The sequence below is a fragment of the Diadema antillarum genome, unplaced genomic scaffold (assembly GCF_040938485.1).
Source record: "Diadema antillarum isolate AM-2024a unplaced genomic scaffold, OU_Dant_1.0 scf00000020, whole genome shotgun sequence".
Lineage (NCBI taxonomy): Eukaryota > Metazoa > Echinodermata > Echinoidea > Diadematoida > Diadematidae > Diadema > Diadema antillarum.
Window position 1 is genome coordinate 1614852 of NW_027270909.1, and position 23863 is coordinate 1638714.

Sequence of the window (23863 nt, forward strand, 5' to 3'; positions counted from 1 at the left end):
ACTCTTTTTTTCTCTCTCTCTTTTTTTTAAGGTAATCGATCATTATCAGGGTCTGAGTTTGTTATTTTTATCAATCGATTTGAGGAGAAATGTGTGAGCCCCAAAATGTATGTTTTTGGGTTTTGGGGGTTTTTTTTTGGTCACTGATTTAACGATAGAGGACTGGCGGATGAAATTGTGAAGACCTTTTGTTGCTGTCGTTGTTGTTACCGTCACTATGTTATTGTTGCAGTTGTTGTTGTTGTTGTTGTTGAACTTGTTGTTGTTGTTGTTTTTGTTTGTTTACTGGCGGCCGCTGGCTTTTTTCCAACAGACGTCTATAGATGTTTGTTGATGGAGTGGTTTTCTGCAGGACTCACATGAAGTGTGCACCAACCATTGCAAAACTGACAATGCTAGCCTATATACTAGAAGTTAAAGTTTCTTCGATTTTAACTAATATGTGACTTCATGTTTGCAATGCCGTTTTTTAACCCATTCCCCATGGGAACCCGGAATTGAAGGATTGAGTCTTTTGTATTTATAGTGTATGGGAATTGAAGGATTTCGTGAAACGGGTTATGGATAGGCCCTATACATTGATTTTCTCTTTGTGATGTCGATCCGGAATATACATACTCTTTGCCGGTGTCAGACATATTTTTTTTTTGTCGTCAAATAGGAACCTAACCAATGAAGGCCTTGATGATGTAGGCCCCTATCTTCTTCTGCATGGTTACTGCAATCAAACTCCGATGAGTGGAACATTTTGGTTCCCACTGAATCTAATTCGGTTGAAACTTATTGTCGTCCCAGGGTGAAAGTTATATGACCTAATAGAAGGCCCAACACAAGTTCCACAGTGAAAGATTTACAGACTGCCTTATTAATTTTTGAGCTGACGAGCAGTACACGAATTATATCACCGCGTCCTTTAGCCTGTTTCATAAAGAGTTGCGATTGATCTTAGGCTCGATTTATTGAGTGTTTAACTCCTTGAATCGAGTGTACTATTCGATAGGATTGAGAGTAAAGGCCTGTTTCATGAAGGCACTTACACTCGATTTCAAGAGCGCTATATTTAACTTGCGATCATTCGCATAGCTGTTTATGAAATGCCAGGGGCGGATCCAGCAATACCATAAAGGGGAGGCGCCCTAACAAAATTGCCGGGGCTCACGTGCTTTTGAAAAAACAAATGAAGAGGTGGCGCCATGCTTGGGTGGCGCGCGTCCGGTAACGTGTGTCCCCCTCTGGATCCGCCACTGAATGCAGTTTGCGACTGATTGCAGCGAATATGCTCAATCTTTATGAAATAGGCCCCATGGTCCGTTTCATAAAGTCTTATAAGAGATGTAGGTCTTCGCTCAATGAATTGAAGACACACTTTTGAGAGACGTCATAAAAAGTTAATGGATTTTGTACTGGTATATTCCCCCACATTAGACTTTTAAAGATAATTAAAATGCATTTCATAAATGAGTATAAGAGACTTTTCGCTCATAAGACACACTTATGAGAGACTTCACGAAATGGTATTGAAAGTCTCATGTGATTACAAAATTAAGCGACTATAGGACCATTCTGAGATTTATGTTTGATGACTTTTATAAAACGGACGGGCATGGTCTTTTCGAATCCTCTGCTCACATTCAAGCTCAGCTGCAGCACACACAGTGCAGCCGTTCAGAAGATGTTGAAGAGCGCCCCCTCTACGCTATCAGTTCAGTTTTGTCAGAAGGACACCAAAATGGCAGCCTGCACTGCTCACATCACGTAAGTGTAACTGCATGCCCTATCATTAACAAATTAGACCTCTAGTGTGCTTTTTAATAACATGACAAACGATATTATTACCGGTTGAGTGTATGGTGTGTGTTGGTTCTTACGGAAATGGGCTGTGATGTATTTTGTGACCTGTGGAATCGGTTCAGTGGAGAGCGACCAAGTTAGTAACCGACGCGTGTAGGCCCTAGCCATGGGTTTTATGGGTACAAGGTGGTACACACACGGTCTTAAAGGACAAGTCCACCTTCATAAACATAAGGATTGAGAGAATATAGCAATATTAGTAGAACACATCATTGAAAGTTTGAGGGAAATCGGACAATCCGTTCAAAAGTTATGAATTTTTGAAGTTTTTGTGCAGTAACCGCTGGATGAGAAGACTACTGCAGTGTGTGAATAACTTAGATGTCACATGCGTACAACAATATCAGTTCGGGAAACCCACTCACAAGCACCAAGGGGGGCCCCTCCTTATAAGTAACCCGTCCCCCTTATAAGTAACCCCGTCCCCCTTATAAGTAACCCCCGGGGCACCCCTTATAAGGAGTCTCCACGCTTTTTTGCAATGCAACGCGAAAATGAAAGGACTGCGGCAATTCGCTTGATTATGTCCATAAAGCTTCACAAGTTTCCTAGTTACTCACGAAATTTGAGCAAAATCGGTTTGAGGCATCATATCTAAAATCATGGATTTAAATGCGATGTCAAACGACCCATGCGAATGCTGAAATGCGAGCGATTACTGGCGTGAGTGTCGCCAGGCGCGGCGGCGTGGCAATGCTTGAGTGCAGACATGGCGACTTAGCCACCTGAATGAACGAAAGTCTCCGTAACAAGGAAACTTGTGAAGCTTTATGGACATAATCAAGCGAATTGCCGCAGTCCTTTCATTTTCGCGTTGCATTGCAAAAAAGCGTGGAGACTCCTTATAAGAAGTGCCCCGGGGGTTACTTATAAGGGGGACGGGGTTACTTATAAGGGGGACGGGTTACTTATAAGGAGGGGCCCCCCTTGTGAGTGGGTTTCCCGAACTGATATAAGGAAAATATAAAGAGAATTTCACAAAATTTCATTTTTTGAAAAAAAGAAGGCATTCCCCCGACTCGTTACCGACAAAATGTTATGGGTAATATTATTCCCCCTGCCTTTAGAAAGAGGCAAGTCAAGTGCTCTTTTATAATGCGAAAAAAGTGAAAATATGTTGAATTTTCTTTACATTTTCTTTATACTGTTGTACGCATATGACTCACAAGCTGTAGTAGTCTCCTCATCCAGTGGTTCCAACACAAAAATTTTAAAAATTCATAACTTTTGCATCGATTGTCCAATTTTCCTCAAACTTTCACTGATGTGTTCTACTAATATTGTTGCATTCTCTCAATCCTTATGTTTATGAAGGTGAACTTGTCCTTTAACTGGCTCAAACGCTCCGTGAGGCCGTGGCGTAGCTAGTATAAGGGGAAGAGCACCAGTATTCGGTCAGCTACAGGCATTCGGTCACTTATCACTAGAGTAAAATATCCCATTTACGGCAGTTTAAGCATTGTTAAGGGTTTTTCCAACTTGTAAACAAATCAGGCAAATTATTTTCAACCATTTCATATATCATAGACAAGATTATTTATTAACGCAGTTGTTTTCATGAAAGAAATTTACCATTGACCAACGCAGTTTTCATGATTTACCAGGGCAAAACCCGGCACAATTTTCGCCGATAAAGGTGATATGCGACGTAGTATTTCTGCTTGCGGCACGATGTACAATCCCTATGCAATACACGCGTGCTCCGCGATCTTTAGCTGAACGCCTTCACATGTCTCGCGGACATTGTGTAAGCGCCAATTCCCATTGCGAAAGCACGTGAAAATAGCGGGCGCACATGCATTGGCAGCAAACAAGATCGCAATTCTGGCGGTGTTGTTGATGTCTTTCTCGTGTTTTTCACATTTTTTTCCATGGTAACATCCACTTTCCGAACAAAATGGCGGCCCACATCGGCTCGCGAAAGTTCTATTTTACGTGAGGATATGTTTTCAAAATCCATGAACATCGAGAAAACGACAAAAAATCCAGTTTCTTGGACCATTGTTTCTTAACTGTTATGCTAAGAAGTACCGAAAATTTTTTTTTGGATGCGATATGTTGTCATTTAGGTGAGAAAATTTCACTTTCGTCAGAGATCGTGCCCATTTTATCGGTTGGTTTTTGTTGATTGCTAGTGTGTTAGTATATGTGTAGTGTGCGTGTAACAGTGCAGTGCTGTGTTTAGCGGTATATTACCGTGTATGTTGTACCTGCCGCGAACGGCTGCACGGCCGCATACTGCCGCAGTTACTCTAGTCACCAGCCAGTAAGTTCAACTGTCACAACACACGCAAATCACATTTATTCACATACTTGCACACTCATTCACAACAGGAAACGGCATACTCGTGAAATAGGCCCCACCACTGCGTGTCCGTACCACTACTACTACTAGTCAGACTGTAGCTGTTAGTAATACTATTGGCGGCTCGCCTATTTATAATTATACTTGTGAATTCAGCCCCACCGTGTGGCGTTCATCGGTAGGTAAGTACGGCGGTGGAGCTTCCTTCCACAGTATAATACTCGTGAATGCGGCCCCACCAAACAGCGCTTACGCGAAATTGATACAGCGGTGCACCCGATGGGGCCGATTTCCACAGCATAGCATCTTTCGTCCTCCCTTTCTTCTCAAAAGAACTCCCTAATGTCCCTCGACTGATTTAACGGCCAATTTAACCATAAATACAACCCTACCTAACCCTAAACCCTAACCCTAACCCTAGGACCTACCCTTGCTTGCTAACGCACGGGTGCACGCGCACTGCGGTGGGGCCTATTTCACGATTTTGCCTAGGAAACTCCCTTAGCCCCCTCCAAAAATCCATCCAAAATCCCAAATTTTACTGTCAAAACTCAGTGCAGAATCGGCGCTACTTTCCAATAGCGCGCGTGGACAAGGCCCACTTAATAAGAGTACGGGTCGCCAAAAGAGCACTAAAAATCGAGAAATAGGCCGTTCTCTTGCGGGATTTTTTGCTTATCGCAAGCTTGGAGTGTCTGTGATGGTATCCTCAAAAACGCAAAAGAAAAACAAATTTCTGTACGTGCCGATACAGTGTTTCAATGACAATGTACAAAGGTTGAATGCAAGTGCCGAGTCCCCAGTATTCGGTCACCAACGGGCACCACAACGTCCCCGATGCAATTTTGCGCCAACAAGGTAGCGCGCGTGCATTTTTCAGCTGCCTTTAACACGCATGGACTTTGAACACGCATATCGCGTGACCGAATACTGGTTGCTGTGACCGTATACTGGGGAATTTTCAAGGTGATAGGTCTATATTTTGCGATTTTGTGAAATTCTGTGTGATATTTAACAAAATGAAAATTGAGATTAAAGAAATTTGATATATTTCACTTACATTGCTGTGGATATGATGTACATGTATGTATTATTTTAGTTTGAAAAATATTGCAAAAAAGCATAAGTGGCCGAATACTGGGGATGTTACCCTAGTGGCCCGAGCCGAAGCGTTCGGGCAGCCCGCCACCGCTCCGGTGGTGCGGTTACTACTTATACTAGTTTAGGCCTAATTCTTATACTAGGGTACCACTGAAAACCTGTGGGTGAAACAGCCCTGTCGCTGTCACCACGGTCACCACGGTCACCAGGGAGTTGGAAGAGAACGACCTTTCTGCTGTCACGTCGATAAGTCGCACATGGCATCTGTTCGGGTGTAGCTCAGTCAGGGAAACCCACTCATGAGGCCTGCTCCCTCGTACGAGCACTCCTCCGCCTCACGAGGCCTCCGGAGAGCCGGGGAGAGAGACTCGTGAAGCTCCCTGTTCACTTTTTATTCCTCTCACATTTGACATATAACTTGTCGCAACTTTTCACTGTGATTATTCGTTACACACCCATGTCCACTATCCGACCATGATGAAAAAAAGAAAAAATTCTGTCTGTTTTTCTTTTACAACAATCGAGTTTTAATCAACCGATGCACAGCGACCCATCGAAACACGGGCACCAGCAGGTTCGCTCAATGCAAGGCTGCCGTACCTAGCGGCCTGATCAAACTATATATTTTCGGTGCTTTTTTCTGCGGCTCTCACCTCTCCGGGCACAAATCAGCCTCATGAAGCTGAAGTCTGACATCTTTTTACAAAAATTCGTAACGAGAAAAATAAAATCGGTACTAACCTGATCTTGTGCATACATTGTATATTCCAAATTACTATTCCACACCTACTGGGTACATTTTACACAAAATGAAACATAATAGCTCATGAGATACTCTGCAAGATGGAACTCTCTAGATATCTCATATTACTCTATTGATATGCATAATATATGTATAATATATATATTTGTCTGCAGTTGTAAACATTGGTGTTTTAAATGGGATCAGAACTCATATTGCAATCTACAAGTAGATTTTCCTCAAATAGATATTCATCTGCCCTGCCCTCCACAGGCGGAAGCTGTTCCGGGCTCAAGTGCGGAAAGAGAAGAGAAAAAAGAGACGACAGGCAGCTGCCCAGATGAGAGATGCCGATAAAGGGGACAAAATTGCTGGCAAGTTCATTTGCTATAAATAATACCAATAAGCCAACTGAAATGACAATTTGTCTGCCTCTGCACAGCAAGGAATGTTTTACGTGCCACAAATTAATAGTATGCATTTAGGTTTCAGCTTTTTTTTTCATTTTTTTGTTAAAGTCTTCTAGTTTAAATGATAGCTAGTGGAGAGTTATTTTCCTCTTCTTTTTTGATAACTGTTTGTAAGGTCGTAGAGTGTCAAATCTGACTTTAGAGAAGAGTATAATTACAGTGTTCATAATGTTTGTTGTAATGTGCCCATATTTTTCCCTTTTAAAAAAGATAATGAGCAAAATATTTTTTACTGCACTGCAAATTTAGCGTTAATGTGGAGGGATGTTCTTCTGTGTCCCACTATGAATGAATGTGATTGGATATTGCTCTTAAATGTGTTTGTGTGTATCACTCCCATTGCAAAATCAGTGTTTGCTTTGTAAGGATACATTATCAGTTTCTTTTATGCATCTATCCTGTTTCTTTTACAACGCCATTACAAGTATACATTCTATTCAGTCTTTTGACTGTAAGAGATACGTACTTCATAGAATATATCATCTATCCTTCTCATCAATTGCTTACATTGTTTGTCACATTGTCTTTAGATGAAACAGAAGAAGAACAAGGAATGTCAGGTGTTGAGGGGGATGGCAGTATTCAAACTGAACAAGCCAGGTAATTTCTTTTCTCATAAGTTAGCCTCTTCTAATGAAATAGTGTTGATGACAGCCCCATGTTCGAAACACAGTGTGGAAAATTGCTGAAGTTATCTGAGCACATTGTATTAGTTTTCTCTAAGCAGATTTACACCTTAACATGGGTGGACTTGAAATGTATGTTCCTTGCAATCCAACCTCGCCCTTTACGTTATTCAGAATATTTTGAATATTTAAGTTCTGGTTACCACTAATGTGGACCCTAATTTCTAGTGTGATTGCTGTTGTTGTGACTAATGCCACCGTTTACACTATTGTTTCAATAAAGAGATGGTCTAATGCATAAACTGGTAAAAGAAAAAGCAATGGAAAAAAATGGTTGATGGCAAACGTGTGATTGAATAATTTGAATGCATATATCCCTGATAGGTTAGAGGCCCATGCTGCATGGCTAGAGAGAGAGAACCATGCTCAGATGGAATTTGCTGAAAAACGTCAGACAGAAGAAGCCAAGAAGGAAAAGGAGCTAGCTGAAAGAGTGAGTCACTCAGACTGATTGATGAAAACACAAACACTCATGAGAAGCTGCAAACTAATGTGTTTCTTTTGCATTTGCTTTATTTTCTTCATCCAAACTAAAAAAAATTGATACAAGAAATGATACAAATTTCCAATGTGTGTTACACATCAAAATCTTGTGATACAAAGATAAACCAAATACCTGAAAACCAAACAACAGAGATAGTGCGTTATGTGGTTATGTATTTTGTTAGAAAAAGAAGTAAAAATGAGATAACACAAGTTACTACTCATTTTCTTAAGAGTCCTCAAATATGTGTATTCAAGCATTAGGCTGCTTTACACACCACTATACCAGCATGTATCCATTTAAGATGCATTGACATGATCAAAGTGTGTTGTTCCTGTCAAGCAAATATGAAGGCAGACTTTAGCAGTGTTTGTCTTTATTAAGCATTTATGACTTTTTAGAGTGGTAAGTGATCAACGACTGAAGACATATAAATATATATCTCCAAAGACAGCAACATATGATTTTTAAAAAATAATTCTTTATCCAAATTTCATTCAATTTCATATCACAAAATTCACGTTCACAGAAACAAAAACAAAACAGTATACAAAGACAAACTGCATTATACACAAACATTGTACAAACATACAAGCAGACAGACATCAAAATTAACACACACGCAAACACTTTTTTTTTTTCAACGATGTTTATTCTGTTCCATTCAAAGTAATAGAAAAAAAATAACAATTTTCATTTGCTACAATTGAAATGACGAAAATATACATTTGTGATCATAATAGCAAATTTGCTATTGCTGTACATAGTGACTTAACAAAATTTACATTTTCATGAACAATTATCAATTTACATACAGTCACTTCCCCTATGCTCTCAAAAAAAATTGCTTAAATTTAACAGTGATAATTCAATTCTTCTAGCATTAATCTTAATAATCATCCAAATGAATTATGCAGCAAAATTATACAGTAATAAATAATGGAACTCATATCCCTTACTGAGTCCCTATGACCACCCCCACCAGTTCCCTCCCTTCCTGTTTCCTCCCCCACCCCTATCTGTACACATGCAACACACAAACACACACAAACACACCCATACACACACACATACACATGCACCTAATTTGGTTAACTGCTCTTGCCTACACATCACAATATAGTAAATATAGTTATATAATCAGCCCGCCAACAGGCTGACAGGAACGCATGGGAAAGGAGGGGGAGAAAATACAAAACAACACAAGAGAAAAAAAAAAGAAGAAGAAGAGGAGGAGGAGGAATGAAGGAAAGGGAAAAAAATGAAGAAAAGAAAGAGTGGAATACTATGGAAACATTACTATTTTCATAAAAGTCACAGACGTTGCACGTAGCTTCAGACTGGTTTATTCAACGAAATCTCAAAATATTCCCATTTTTGTAAATGTACATGTAGCTTCCCAGCCTTGGTCGCAAGGATTTTTTCCTCATTTATTAATTCAACAATAATCTTTTGCATCTTTTCTCCAGTGGGTAACTTATTTCCCGTTCTAGATTTAAAAATGATGTATTTTGTTAAGATAATCAAAGTATTTACACATTTTGATCTATTTGAATAACCAGAGATTCCCCCAAATATATCTCTCCAATTCATATTCCTTAACTCATTTATATCAAAATAATTAATTATGAATTCCCATAACGGTTTCACTTTAACACAGTGTAAAAATAAATGCAGATAAGTTTCAGGCTCATGTTGGCAGAAGGAACAAAGGCTGTCTGTTACAAAACCAAACTTCATTAAACGCTCCTTAGTGTAAACTACGCCATGTAACATCATAAATTGAAATTCTCTATATTTTCTTATCAATGTACACTTACTCGGTTTAATAAAAAGATCTTTTATTTCTTTGTTTGTATAATCATAGCTACTGTGGTCATCTTTGATTTGTAAAACATAAGATGACTGTAAATCTTCCACCATAGCCTCATATATTTTTCTCGATTTTAAAACTTGCAAATTTACTCTCTGACCAGAAAAAATCAATTTTAAGTCAAAGTTTGTGGAATCAACTTGCTGAAGTGTACCTGCTCTCATAGAATCCTTCCATTTCTGGGGTATAGCATTAAATATATCATTCAGTTTAAGCAATTCTTCTACCTTAAAACCAAGACCCAAGCTTTGAAAATGTGACTGAGATCTCAAATGACCGTTATCTAATATATCTTGTATTGTAATTATTCCTGCATCAAATAAATCTCTATGAAAAAACATCCTACCTGCTATACGTACACTCCTATTATTAAATATTATTGGATTTACAACCTCACGCAAACACACACACACACACACACACACACACACACACACACACACACACACACACACACAAACAGAGACACACAACAGACATGCATGCTTTATTCAATATTTGCTCTACCACCATGGCTCTATGTCTTTTGCAGAAGCGAATACAGGATGAATGGGAGGAGCGACAGAAGAGGGAACGAGAACAGGAAGAGAAGGAGAGAGAAAAGAAGGACCAGGAACTTGAGGTGATGACTGAGTACCCTGCCTCTGTTGGGTGATGTCACCGCTTGGCTTGCACTGCCTTCCAGCTCTCATATCCACAATCAGTAAAGCATCACTACTATTGATACTTGGAGCATCTTTATGACTGAATGCAGGAAAGCTATGGGGGAAAATCTAGCAACAACAAATAGGAAAAATTACGATCAACCCACCATGAGATTGGTTCGTTACACAACACTTAACAAAATGAATAGCAGCTAGTGACTTACTATGAAGTAAGGGTTACATAGTTTGAAACATCTTTGCTATTATAGTTTAAGCTAGTGAATAAGCTCTTGACTAAATTTGACTGTGTTAAGCCATAACATACTGAGTACACCAAACACCAAACTCATCACATTTTGATACACTGTTGCATAACTGATTATAATTTACTAATAGATGAGTACTCTATCCCAAAGCTGATTGCCCCAAGAATGTTTCCCATGCATTTCTTTTCTGGCATTTTATTGATTGTGCTTGTTGCTACATGGGTGTCATTTTCAATATTATGGTTTTAAATGAGTTTCTTGGACTTTGGGTTCAGAAAAGAAGTACATTGTACATCTGTACATGAAAATATCCTAAACTACATAATTGTTCTGTTCCTTGCATTTAGCATTGCATATATTAGGTATTTAAGATTTGTTTGTGTGTGTGCTTGCCTTTCCTTAACCTTGATACCGCTCAGCTACAGGATTGGGAAATCAGCTGTCATTTTCTCTCATCCACGGCATATTTGCGTATCTTTTTTACCTGGTACAATAGAACATGTCCTGGGTTTGCTTTGTTGATACTGAACAGTGTAATCATGACACAGGACCACAAGATGTTCTCTGATTACATTGAAGATGATGTATAACTGTACAACACAAGTAACGTCAGTGCTCAGTAATTTTGTATGTTTGTTCTCTTGAAATGGTGAAGTACTAATTCAAAGGGAAGTTTATTGAGTTTATGACAAGGTAGAACATGCTTTTGAACTTATGACCACTGTTTGGTCGGTTCTTTTGCTAAGCCAGGAAAAAGTTCAGATGGTACATTTATCTAAACCAAATTCAACAATGTTTGTGATGTCATTGTCATAATGTTGTGTTTGCTTGTTTTTATTATGTAGGCAATATAAGACTTGTTTTATGATTTTGAAGTACAGTATTGGGATTGCTTTTTCATCAAACTTGTCATTGATCCTGGTTTTGAGGGTAGCATGAAGTGAAGGTTTGTGAACTTAACAGAGCTCTGTGTAGATTGTCATCCTCGTCATGTGACCATCTCATCCGTCTTCTCCAAATCTAGAGTGTCTTGAAACAGCTTGATGTGGAACTAGGCAATGAAAAGGTGAGAATAATTGCAGAAATTAAAATCCATTCCAACAACTTTGGTTTAATCTTCTCCTATATATCTTGTAAAGGACATAAGCACTCCCAGTTCAAGTTTACTGTAATAAATGAGTAATATTAAACAAAGAGAATTGTAGAAGTTTAATCAAGCTCTGACATATCATATGTAAAAAAGAAAGTTTAGAATTTTGGAGTTTCACATCTTTTCATGAAATTATTATATTAGTCACAACCACATTTGCATATTGGATGAGTGACAGATGGAATCAAAAAGAAAAGCTTGTATTTTTTTTTTCAGTGAATGACCTCGTGATGCTGAATTTTTGGAAGAAAGGTTTGTTGTGGCTAAAATCATAAATCGTAAACATGATTTCACATGAGCTCTTTGGAGTTCCCCTTTAAATATAATATTGAAGTGAACTTTCTTGTGCCAAATCAGCAGGGTTCCCCGCAAGAGTGGCGCAACCCAGACGCCCCATCTAGCCAGCCAAACCCTGCCCATGGCCAGGCAAACAAGCCAGAGAAGCGGAATGAGGTCTGTTCTTTCTTTGCAAAGACTGGTGCTTGCCGATTCAGAGACAGGTTAGTACCACACATAAAAGTAGCTGCCAGTCATATCGAAGCAATGTTACACATACTTTGCTTCTGTGTTGGAGGAATGGGATGACTTCATGCAGCTATGGACAATTTCATTGAAGTGGCTAAACCATCTTCATCAATTTTTAATCGACAAGTAGATCTGGATATTAAAAACACTTTTTTTTTATTGTCTCTGATTATTTGCCTGTTTGTTTTCTGGCAAAGCACTAGAAAGAATGACATTTGCACAAAATTATGTGCAAGTATGCACTGAACTTAATTTTGAGTAGTGTATCAGTTTCCAAGAAGAAGTCTTACAACTGTGAGGGGAAGGAAAAAACCCCAGCAAAGGTGGTGCACAGAATTCAAGTAGTACAAGTGTATTAAGAGGGAGAATAGAGTGAGAGAGACAGACAGACAAAAAGAGGGACAGAGAGACTTTCAGAGACTCTAAGATTCATCACTTTCTAGCGCTCACTTTTTTTTTTTCATTTCCCAAATGTCAGATGTTCTCGGACACATCCACCCACTGAGAGCAGCCCAACTCTGGTGTTTTTTGGAATGTACACAAACTTTGGCCTTGGGTCTGACTTCCGGGATGAATACGATGCAGATGTTGGACTGGAGTGTGACGAGGAATCAGCGTACGTCAACTTCAGGGAGTTCTATGATGATGTTCTGCCAGAATTCAGGGAGTGTGGGAACGTTGTGCAACTCAAGGTAAGCAAGCACACATTTCATCACATTGTTAATCTTCACAGGACCAATAAAAAAGAAAAGCTGAATAAACAAACAAACATATGGCAAGACCAAGCAAAATCTTGTGCATTTTGTGCATTTGGCACAACATATAAAAGCTGGTGCAAAAATAAAAGCATGCAAATTTTTTTGCTTGTTATATGTATTACTGCTTATATTTTTATTCTGCAACATTTAAAACACATACTAAATTCATCTCACCTGGCTGAGGGCAAAAAATTACTCGCGCTGAAACTCTCACTTTTACAGTACAGTGGAAACTCGATATAACGAGATGGTCGGGACCGAGTCATTTTCCTCGTTATAGCCGATATCTCGTTATATCAGTAGGCATAAAAGAGGGCAAAACATAAAGACATTAATTTGCACATGTGGGACTACCCATCACATTTCAATCAATACTGTGATAACTTGATATTGTGTGTGAGGGAATTACTCACCTTTATGGGTAAGAAAATGTTTTTCACCAAGGAAATCCAATATCAAGAATGTGTTTATGAATTGTAGATGTTTGAATTTGTAAATTTATATACATGTAGCTTGCGATTGTATCAAGATGTGGATTGGTATGTGGTTATCGTATGGGTGTGTGTGGAAAGCTTGAATAAGATCTGCACAATGCTGTGTGTGTATATTATGACACATTCTGTATGCATTATGACTGCGTGTGTGTGAAGATGGGGAATTCCCTACGTAGAAGGCCAATCACAGCATCAGATTGCCTCACACCTGCTAAACGTCATGATGATGTCATGTATACATATGGCCGTCCCACCACATTTTCTGCATGTATCAGTGTGCGCACACACACACACTTACACGTACAACATGCAGTGCTTGCTCGAGTGCACTGAAGAAAATGATTATGTGTATACAAGACAGTTTTTGGCGCATCAAGCTTTACAATCTCGGAAGATGATAGCACAGGCGAAGTAAAGCTTTACCGAGGGCATTTTGCTTTACCTCGCTATAGCAGGTTTGATTGACTATGTTTTTCTTTGTTTGGAAGTCACAAAATTTATCTCGTTATAGCAGTTATTTCGTTATAGCCGATCTCGCTATAAGAGTAGCTTTTTACATAGACTTGTGTGGAAGGAAATTTGGGACCGGGAAAATTTCCTCGTTATAACCGATATCTCGTTATAGCAGTGTTCGTTATACCGAGTTTCCCCTGTATCTGTATGTAAGATTTAGATAGGTTACAAATTTGACAGTGACCCAAGACTTTGTGTTTGTCTACCATTATCCATCTCTTATATAATATTACTGATAAAATCAATTGGAATAACAGCAGTGCATTATGTTTTCCAAGCAATTTTTTTTGTTCTGTCACACACTAACTTGGCATCATTCGCTCAAAAGTATGGTATTTGACATTTGTAACAGTTTTTGCCACCACTTTGATCGTCATCAGAAGCTAGTTTGTTTGCAGGAAATGTGCTTAGTTTGTCGGTGACTGACTTCTTAGATGTTGATCACCTTTGATACAGTGCAAGTATCGAGACAGATTTCAGTTTCCTTTAGAAAATGGAAAAAGATACTGAGTACATTTTTGAAAACTTTTTTTACCATACCCTGTCACAGGTGTGCCGTAATTGGGAGCCACATTTGAGGGGAAATGTGTATGTTCAGTTCAGCAAAGAGGAGGAGGCATCACGGGCAGTGGAGATGTTCAATGGACGCTTCTATGGTGGTCAGCAGCTTGCTCCACAGTACTGCGCTGTCACCAAGTGGAAGCCAGCAATTTGTGGTACCACCTTCTCCTTTATCATTACATGTCTTTCTGATATTTTGTGTTTTAATAGTTGGAAGGTCCCCTTCCTAATGAAAATGTCAATGAGACACTGCTATTTCCATATGTAAGGAAGACCTTGTGAACTGTTGAAGAGTTTGCATATATCAGTACATCTGTAAATTACAAGTAGGCTTGTTGACATCCCTAACCCAAACAATACTTTACACATGTGACTTTTTAAATGTGTTAGGCACACACTTCTACAACATACAGCTCAGTTTAATGAGAGATTTCAAGGCGGCAGTCATACTGTCCTTTTGGAATGAATTACATCAATATGGTATTCATTTTGATGTCACTGTTGCTTCAATTCCAGGTCTGTTCCATCGCAATCGTTGTCCAAAGGGGAAACACTGCAACTTCCTCCATGTCTTCCAGAATCCCAACAGAGAGTTCTCAGGAGCGGATCAGGACTACCCACCCAGGACGCCCCATCGCCATGGTAATGATAAGTGGAGAGAACTCAATAGCTACACCCGCAGGAGACGATCACGAAGCAGGAGCAGAAGTCGATATGACAGGTGGAGAAGAAGTAGTCGCAGGAGGAGCCGCTCAAGGAGTAGGTCAAGAGGAAGACGGTCAAGGAGTAGGTCAAGAGAAAGGCGGTCAAGGAGTAGATCAAGAGGGAGGCGGTCGAGGAGCAGGAGTCAAGATAGAAGCGTGAGAAGACATTCTAGGAGGAGCAGAAGTGTTGAGAGGCGAGGCAACAGAAGCAGTAGCAGGAGTAGAAGTAGAAGTAAAAGTAGAAGTAGAAGTAAGAGTAGGGAAAGGAAAGGTAAAAGTGGTAGCAGGAGAGTCCAGCCTCACAAGGGGAGCAGGAGCAGGAAGGAGAGAACCAGCAGGAGTAGGAGTAGAGATAGAGAATCGAGTCATCGACAGAGTCATGGCAAAGAGTACAAAGACAATCATGGCAGGAGTAGAAGTAGGAGTAGGGAAAGGAGACCTCAAAGTAAGGACTACACTAAGGAAAAAGACAGGGTTAAGGAGACAAGAAGGGATAGGTCTCGAAGCAGGAGCGTGGAGCAAGAGCCAGATAGAAGCCTAAATAGTATTGGACATAGTACCAGAGAGTACAAACAAAAACAATATCGGCATGAAGTGAGATCAGGAAGTAGCAGCCCAGAGACAAATGAAAAGGAGATAAATGGAAAGTTGAGGAGATGTGAGGGAGAATGGGAGGTGATGTACAAGAAGAAAAAATATCTTCACCATGGCAACAGTTACCATGATGATGATGAGGAGGAAGAGAAGGATGAGATATCTTCTGGAGATGGTCTTCAAGTGAAAGAGACATCACAGGATAAACTTACTGTGCGTTCCCCAAAATTTTCATCTAACAAAGAATTGGAATTCCATATTGAGAGCCCAAGTAACAATGTGAAAAACCAGCAAGAGTGTCTGAAGAGAAGCAAAAGCAATCATGATGAAGCCAAGGATCCCAAAACTTTGAGACCATCTAAGAAGGAGAAAGAGAAAAGAAAGAGTAAGAAAAGCTCACGCTCAAAAAGACGACATGATCCTTGGGAAAGGAAAAGGAGGAGGCAAGAATTTATATGCTCAGAGAATGAGAGTTTGCAGTCAGATGAGGAAAGAGAGAAAAAGTCAGTTGATGCTGCTGAAATGATTCAAAAGGAGCTGGAACTTAGAGAGAGAATAAAACAACGTCAGAAGAATCAAATGACTGTGGCTGATGATGACCCTGTATCCAATCAGCCGGAGGTTGCACCTGTGGAGACAATTCTTGCTAGTGGTAAAGATGGCAGTGTTGTAACCAATGAGGATGACGATGAGAAAGAAGAAGAAAGGCTGAGGTTAGCTGCCATGAAATCTTTACGTGTAGCTTCCAAACTTATTGAAGAAAGATAATGCCAGTATTGGAATTCTACTGTTGTGTAATTTTGTTCCAGAACATTTCAGCATTGTTGCTTTTTTGTTTCTGTGGCAAGGAGAGGAACTGCCTTGTCTGCAAGTACTGTTTTGCTGCCTTGCTAAAAGAATGCATGTGAGTCATACAAACAAAACTAAAACATTTTGTACTCCAAGCATTGTAAATTAGAATCTTAATTGTGCATTCTGTTTTGCTGCTCTCATACTTACCACCAGACTCGTCAAATTTTCAACTAAAATAAAGCTTAGCTTGGAAGATAGCAACGATAGTTGAGGATTGCAACAATAGTTGAGATACAAACCTCAAGCAGTCATTGTTACTTGGTTTCTCACTTATGGTCAGTGAGGTGTCCTTACATTACAGGGGGATCCTGTTATAACAAGGTTGTCAGGTACAGCTGATCTATCTCTTTATATCTGGACCCTCATCAATTCTGTACACTTGAAACAACCCCAACTATACACTGCATGGACATGTTTTGCTGGGATGGGTATGATGCAGTATTGATAAAAAGGAAATGATGGAATGTGACAGGAGAGTGCTAAAACTGTAAGAGTATTGAAAAAAAAAAAATCTATTCTCAATGCATATTGTCAAATGTTTTAGATTTCACAATAATCATGTCACAGATAGGACCTGCCTGTCATTAAAGATTTTATCCACGAAGCCAATTGCAGCTCAGAAATGATAAGTAGCATCTAGTACACACATACAGGTGGTGCTCATCATTTGGGGTAGTCTCTTTGACTGTAAACAGACAGAGGTAAGGAAGACAAGTGTAGAGAGTGATTATTCAACAATAGTTTGCTGGTCTTGACACGATGAGCAATTTTACCCTTGTTTGGTTCAGGATAAAACATTTTTCTTGTTTATTCACATTCTTGTAGATTTTTCTTAGATTTCATTTTTTTTCCCTCTTTCTTTCCTTTTTTTCTTTTTTTTTTTGCCCAAAATATATGTCACAATGAAAGAAACTTTGATTTCCCTTTGGTCAACACATAAAGGATAGTTGGGACCTGGTGATTTACTGCATGAGGTAGGTTCTTGTTTCGGGCCTTGCTCCCCTTTTTGTGGCATTAAAATCTTTGCTTTTGCACATGGATACTGTATGATGGCAAGATGTTTAGAGAGCATACTTCTATGCCTGCTTCACATTTTAAGTAATGTGCACTCCTAGTCCTAGCTGTGATGATGTGTATCCGAAAAGCAGTGATTCAGAAATAATGCATGCATTTGTCTGAGCTGCTGCAATAGTCATCAGCTGCTGACATGAAAGTACTGTCGTAATATGTTCAAAAAACTTGGTGCTTGTCGATAGAGCTCTATCTTTCCTGTTCTGGGGCTGTCCAATTCCGTAGGCTTGTGACAAGAAATTTCTTCTTCCAAAACATTTTCTTCAAAATGTCACGGTTGGTAATCAGTGAGGAAAGAGAAATTAAAATCATTGAGATAACTGTTGAACATGTGTACGTTGTTATTTATTACAAGGGCGATGTTTGACTACAGATGCATATCTGGTACAGCTTTAAGAATAGAAAACTACACCTGTATTTGTATTTTTTCTATCTAATTAAAGGAATATGAAATAATGCTAATTAGGTTTTTTCAATCATTATGAAGCACTATGAGTGTCCTGTGTGTTGTAACTCTCTGTACAGTATTGCATCTATAACTTTTATTTATTCAGACCCTCATGCAGTCAGGGAGGGATCCCATACATCTCAAAGCCTTGCAATATTATATGTACATGTATCTCTCTTTCCCATACTTCTGTGTTAGATGAGAATGAAATAATATATAACTGTAATCATTCATATGAAGTGTACATACTCTACAATGAGTGGTACCGTTGCTGTTGATGAAGCAGCATCACATCATGTTTATATTTTGTTTTAGTGTACTGCGTTTCCATAGATTTGTCATTTAACTGATTGGATACTTGTCCGTGTGTGTTTGTGTTAATGTGCGCGGGTGTTTGCATTTCTGTCTGTGCATGCATGCTGACTGCTGACATACACACAGAAACACATACATTGTATTATATGACTGAAGACAGCACTGGCTGTCCAGATGATCTCAAACACATCAGAGCGCCCTCCTTGATAACTCCTTTCTAAGCTTAGCAAGGCATCTTTTGTCTCTTCATTAAGTGTTGCAGAAACAACATACAGTGTATACAATGTACAACTTTAGTGTTACACTATAGAAACAGCTTTATCTTAGGATGCTCACACAAAGACAACACTGATACAATAAGAAGCTGACACTACAATCACATAGATCTCTCTTGCGTCATGAAAACTTCCTCATTCAAGTAGGTATTAAATTGCTTTTCTATCCCTAATCTAACTAAATGTTGATACATTGTTTTCCAAAGTAATTTCTCTGGTCCCAACAAGCAGTTTGTGTGGTATATTTTATTTATTCTGAGTTTTAAAGGGCTAGAGGAAATTCCACCGTATATTAGGTATACACCTGTCACTGTAGGCCTATACCCGTACATGTACTTGTAGTTCGTGGTTAATTGTTCACAGTGTTGGTCCACTCCGTGTTCAAGTTTTCTTCAAAGAATATTCCTAGAGTTGAATCAACCAAATAAAAGACACCGCACGTTGTGTTATGCAGATTAGGTAAGGGGTGACTTAATGCATATATATTGTATATATACATATATATATATATATATATATACATATATATATATATATATATATATACATATATATATATATATATATATATATATATATATATACACACACACACACACACACACACACACACACACACACACACACACACACACAGAGGTGTACCTGAGCTTTAATTGGCATCTACGGTCTGCTACCGGCGGTTTCATGCTGTGGTGATTGAGTACTTTTCATCAATCCCGACAAACTACTACTGTAGTATATATTCTGGACTGATACCCAGCAGATATATATATATATATATATATATATATATATATACATATATATATATATACATATATATATATATATATATATATATATATATATATATATATATATATATTGGAATACACACATACACTGTGTATCATATATATGTACACACACAAATGAAGCAAAAACATGCATGGAAGATGAATGTGTGATGGAGTGTCACAAGTGCTAGACCCACTTGTCGGTCCCTTGTCTGGCTGGTGCATGGGAAAGAACAGAATGTGTTGATCACACAATTTGATACAAACTGTATGCAATTTCAGGCTCAACGATGTCAAACATTTCCGATCATATACCTAAGGTCTCCCTGTAAAGTTCACTAGTGTGATCTATTTGGCATATTGAGGCGCTAAATATATGTACGCCCTTATATATCCAATGGCCACAATTCCTTTCAAGCTAAGCTAACCCCAACATTTTGGCTCTTAGAATACAAACACACAATACCATGAAGCTCTAAGACTTGCAACCAATTCTTCAAAGGTGTGTGTCATATGGCAGGGGGTGGCGTCACATAAATGAATACCAGTAAAAGAAAAAAAAGAGGGGAGGGGTAGTGGGTGTACTAAGAGAATTGCTCATTAAACGATGATTTGTATGTATGCTAACTCTATGGGGCTGCAGGACATTTTGATAATTTTTCTTAATTTTTTTTTGATTAATTAATTATTATTACTATTATTGTTTTTATTTATTTTTTAGTATTATTTTTTTTTTGGGGGGGGGGGTGGATCAAAGATAAATGTATCACCCCCCCCCCCCACCTTGTCGGAGCTACCCTGTGCGTAAAGGAAAATAAGATAGGCCTACATATAGGAAGCCTTATAGAGATTAAAGGGATAGTACAGTATTGGTGGAGATGAGAATTGGGCTTTTAACTTTTTGCAAGATACCAAGAAAACACTTGTGATATAGTACAGAGCATACCATTTTAAGAGGAATTCAAAGTTTATTTGATGAAAATCGGGCTTGGAATGATTGAAACATCCAACAACAAAGTAAAACAAAGTGATCGTAATAAAGTGTGGGTCCAACACTTTATTAGAATCACTCTTTTTTGGATATCTCAGCCATTTCAAAATCAATCTTCATCAAATAAACGTTGAATTCCTCACAGAATCACGTGCTCTTTCATATTTCATAAGAGGTTTCTCATTATTTGACCAAAAAATGTCAGAAACCCGAAATTAGGACTCAACCAAAACTGTACGATCCCTTTAATCACAAGACCCATTTTACTTTTATGTGATAGTGATATCATATAATTGCCCCTGTCGATGGAAATAGCACGGATTTGATATTTATCAAAAGAAGTACATACTGTACATACAATACATTTAAGCGTCCGTAACAGAAGACTATGACCGTGTGCACTGAATGTGAATAGGGTCAAAGACCTTTTTTTTTTTTCTGCAGCTAGATCGCTAGTCACGTGATTAATTCACTCTATGCTGGCACTTTAGGCCCAGCTAGCCAGATTACTCCGCGTCAAACATTTCAACCGAAGTGAATTCCATCAAAAAGTACCCCATTAAAGCAGGAATTCAGTAGTTTTCGATTACATAATGGTCAAATGATGTAGAATTCATCTCATGGAAAGTTCAGTCGTGCAAAGGTAAAATATTGTATATCGGGGACTATATTGTTTATAGCCTGTCCTGCTATTACGATCTGAGGCGCCATTTTGTGTGGTTTGAAAGTGGCAGAATAGAAGTAAATTGCATCGAAATTGCGTGATAACATGGCATATTTGAGAGCGGTATACCGTGCCATATGATTTTTCATATATTCAAGAATAAACTGGAGTGGAAAATTTGCAAATTCATCAAAATTTGAGCTGGTTCATCGAGTTATAATTTGTGAGTATCATTTCTTTCGCAACGCACCACGTCTGTGTTGCGCTGCAGCGTATCGGTGCGTGTGTTCTAGCCCGCGCTGCTCTGTTCCGTACTCGTAGAGGCGTACGTTTCTTCGTGTTTTTGATGAGTGTATGGAAGCGTTGTCGCGGCTCAGAGTGAATCCGGGAGTGTGCTTTGTTCACACTGAGGAAAGTTGGTAATCGATTCATGTGTGTTTTTCGTGTGTGCGTGTTCGCGATTGCATCTTTCTCGGAAATTGAACGTAGCCAATGTGAACACGTGCGTAGTCTTCGTCGAAAGCCTTTCCCGAATATTAACTCTCAATGGATGGAGGTGTAATAAATCATGGATGAGTATAATCAACAATGAAGGAGGTCACTTGTGATTACAATATCTCATTGGATTGCACATGCAAGATAATGGGAAAATAGCTCTCATTGGCATTGGCACGTTTGAGAATGGAAAATTAATCTGAAACTGAAAGGAGTGAAATTTGTAATTCTAATTGTATTCCACTTCCCCTTCCACTAGGAAGTTCCATTTCAAGCGATAACCAAGTAAGGTTAGACATTCTAATTAACTAGCATTTGGTACGTAAGTCACTCTAAAGACAGTGAAGAATCTGCTAACGTTAGAAGATAACAATCAATAATCAATCAATCTGCTAACCCCCCCCCCCCCCTACTAATACTAGGCAATCCAACAAGGGGGTGTTTCACGAAGTAGAACTTAATTTAAGATTGACTAAAAATTATGGTATGCCACTGCTTTGCAACTACGACCAGCAGCCCCAAACGCGTAGCATAAACACCCCCCATATGCTAAGCGTTTGGGGCTGCTGATCGCAGTTTTCAATAGCCACTGCACTGGCTTCCCTGTTCAATTTCATTAGCTACTCGATCACCATCCACTTCAAATCGAGTAGACTATAAATATAGTCTGTTTACAGAATAATTCTGTTATTTATTATCTTGTATTATCAACGACTAGGGCATAACGTTACATGAAAAAGTCTGCAAAATCTTGATTTTCATTAGAAAGTTGAGCAACATTGGAAAGACACATGGAATGTACCTGGTAGGTACACGTTGTACCTACCATAATTTTTAGTCAATCTTAAATTTTAAGTTCGATTTAAATTCTTTGTGAAACACCTCCCTGGGCTGGGGTTAAGGGGCCATGCACTGTTATGACCTTGCAGCGAGACTCATTGATATTTGAAGTTACAGAAATGTATTCTGACATTTTTCAGCTTCTCAACAATATAATGTTGTGAACAAACTTTGGCCATCAATAAGAAAATATTGCCATAAATCAGAGCTACCAAGTCTCACGCATTCTGCGTGAGACTCAAGCATTTAGGGTCTGTCTCACGATCTCACGCATGGCAACCATTTTTCTCACGCATCTGGTGAAGTCTGCAATTTGGGCCAAAAATAAGGAGCATAGCTCAAAGGATTAAAGTGATAGTTGCAATTGAAGTTATATTTCCCTTTTGCCTTTCAAAATTAGTAAAAAATAGTCACTTAAGTATGCACCAGATCGCATCATTAAGAGCTAATAATTTAAAAAAGCTCCCTACCATGGGAGGGGGACACCCCCCTTGTCGCGTGGGCATGCGCGCGAGCGCCGAGACGCCGAGTCATAAAAATCTCACTCATAATTTTTTATTGAACTTGGCATCTCTGATAAATTTTTCCATATGCCTAATGTTATGCCTATGACATTACAAAAATTGCAGATTTTGCAATTGCAAAAAATTATCCAGCCACTCTGATGGAAAGCTGGCAGTGCACACAACTAACTTTCCTGCGCTCCGACTTCAGAAACTGCATTTAAATGCAACTTGAAAAATCAAACAAGAATCTGCAAAATCGAACGCAAGTCCATTACTGAAAGGACTTGCATTTGATTTTGATTGCAACTATCATTATCAAAAGCAGTACGGTATTCATGAATAAAATGCAGCATAATACGTTTTATTCTGCTCGAATGCAAAGTTGCTCTGTGCAGGCGATACTGTACTTTTGTTTGATGTGAAACTCTACAAATGTGGGTCATTGCAATACAATAATTGTCAAGTTTCTAACAACTGGGCCTCTGATATACCCTGATAATTCATTACATTTGCTGTGGAACGTTGGCTAATTGCAGTAGAACATGCACCTCCGCCAGGCATCACTTCAATAAACATATCTACAATGAGATCACTTTGCTCTAATTTAGATGTTTTAGTAAAATTCCCAACTGTTCAAAATTTATGTGAATTTGATAGTGGCCCTCCCTTGGCCCTTTTACCTTCTAATTTACTGGTTCTCTGCGGTGATCAGTGATCATATATGCATGTACACACAGCAAATAGTTTATACCTTCTAATACTATGTATTTATTGTATGAAGGCTTTCCCCGTACCCCACAAGTTTTCAACACGTATATTATTGTAAGGAATACAGGTGTAGGTGAAGGTTTTGATTTGTCTTCTTTTTTTTTCTGCTGAAACGTATTATTGCAACCTTTTAATTCT

At 38.8% G+C, this 23863-nt stretch overlaps 1 protein-coding gene across 1 annotated transcript; it reads left to right on the forward strand.

The window, feature by feature from the left end:
- The first annotated feature begins 1729 nt into the window (after positions 1-1729).
- Positions 1730-16489, forward strand: LOC139729445 (U2 small nuclear ribonucleoprotein auxiliary factor 35 kDa subunit-related protein 1-like). The gene is made up of 11 exons (XM_071640373.1): positions 1730-1755; positions 6273-6373; positions 7000-7069; positions 7480-7588; positions 10045-10134; positions 11447-11488; positions 11933-12072; positions 12576-12789; positions 14413-14578; positions 14940-15802; positions 16337-16489. The coding sequence occupies exons 1-11, from the start codon at positions 1730-1732 to the stop codon at positions 16487-16489; spliced, it is 1974 nt and encodes a 657-aa protein (XP_071496474.1).
- Positions 16490-23863: the final 7374 nt, after the last annotated feature.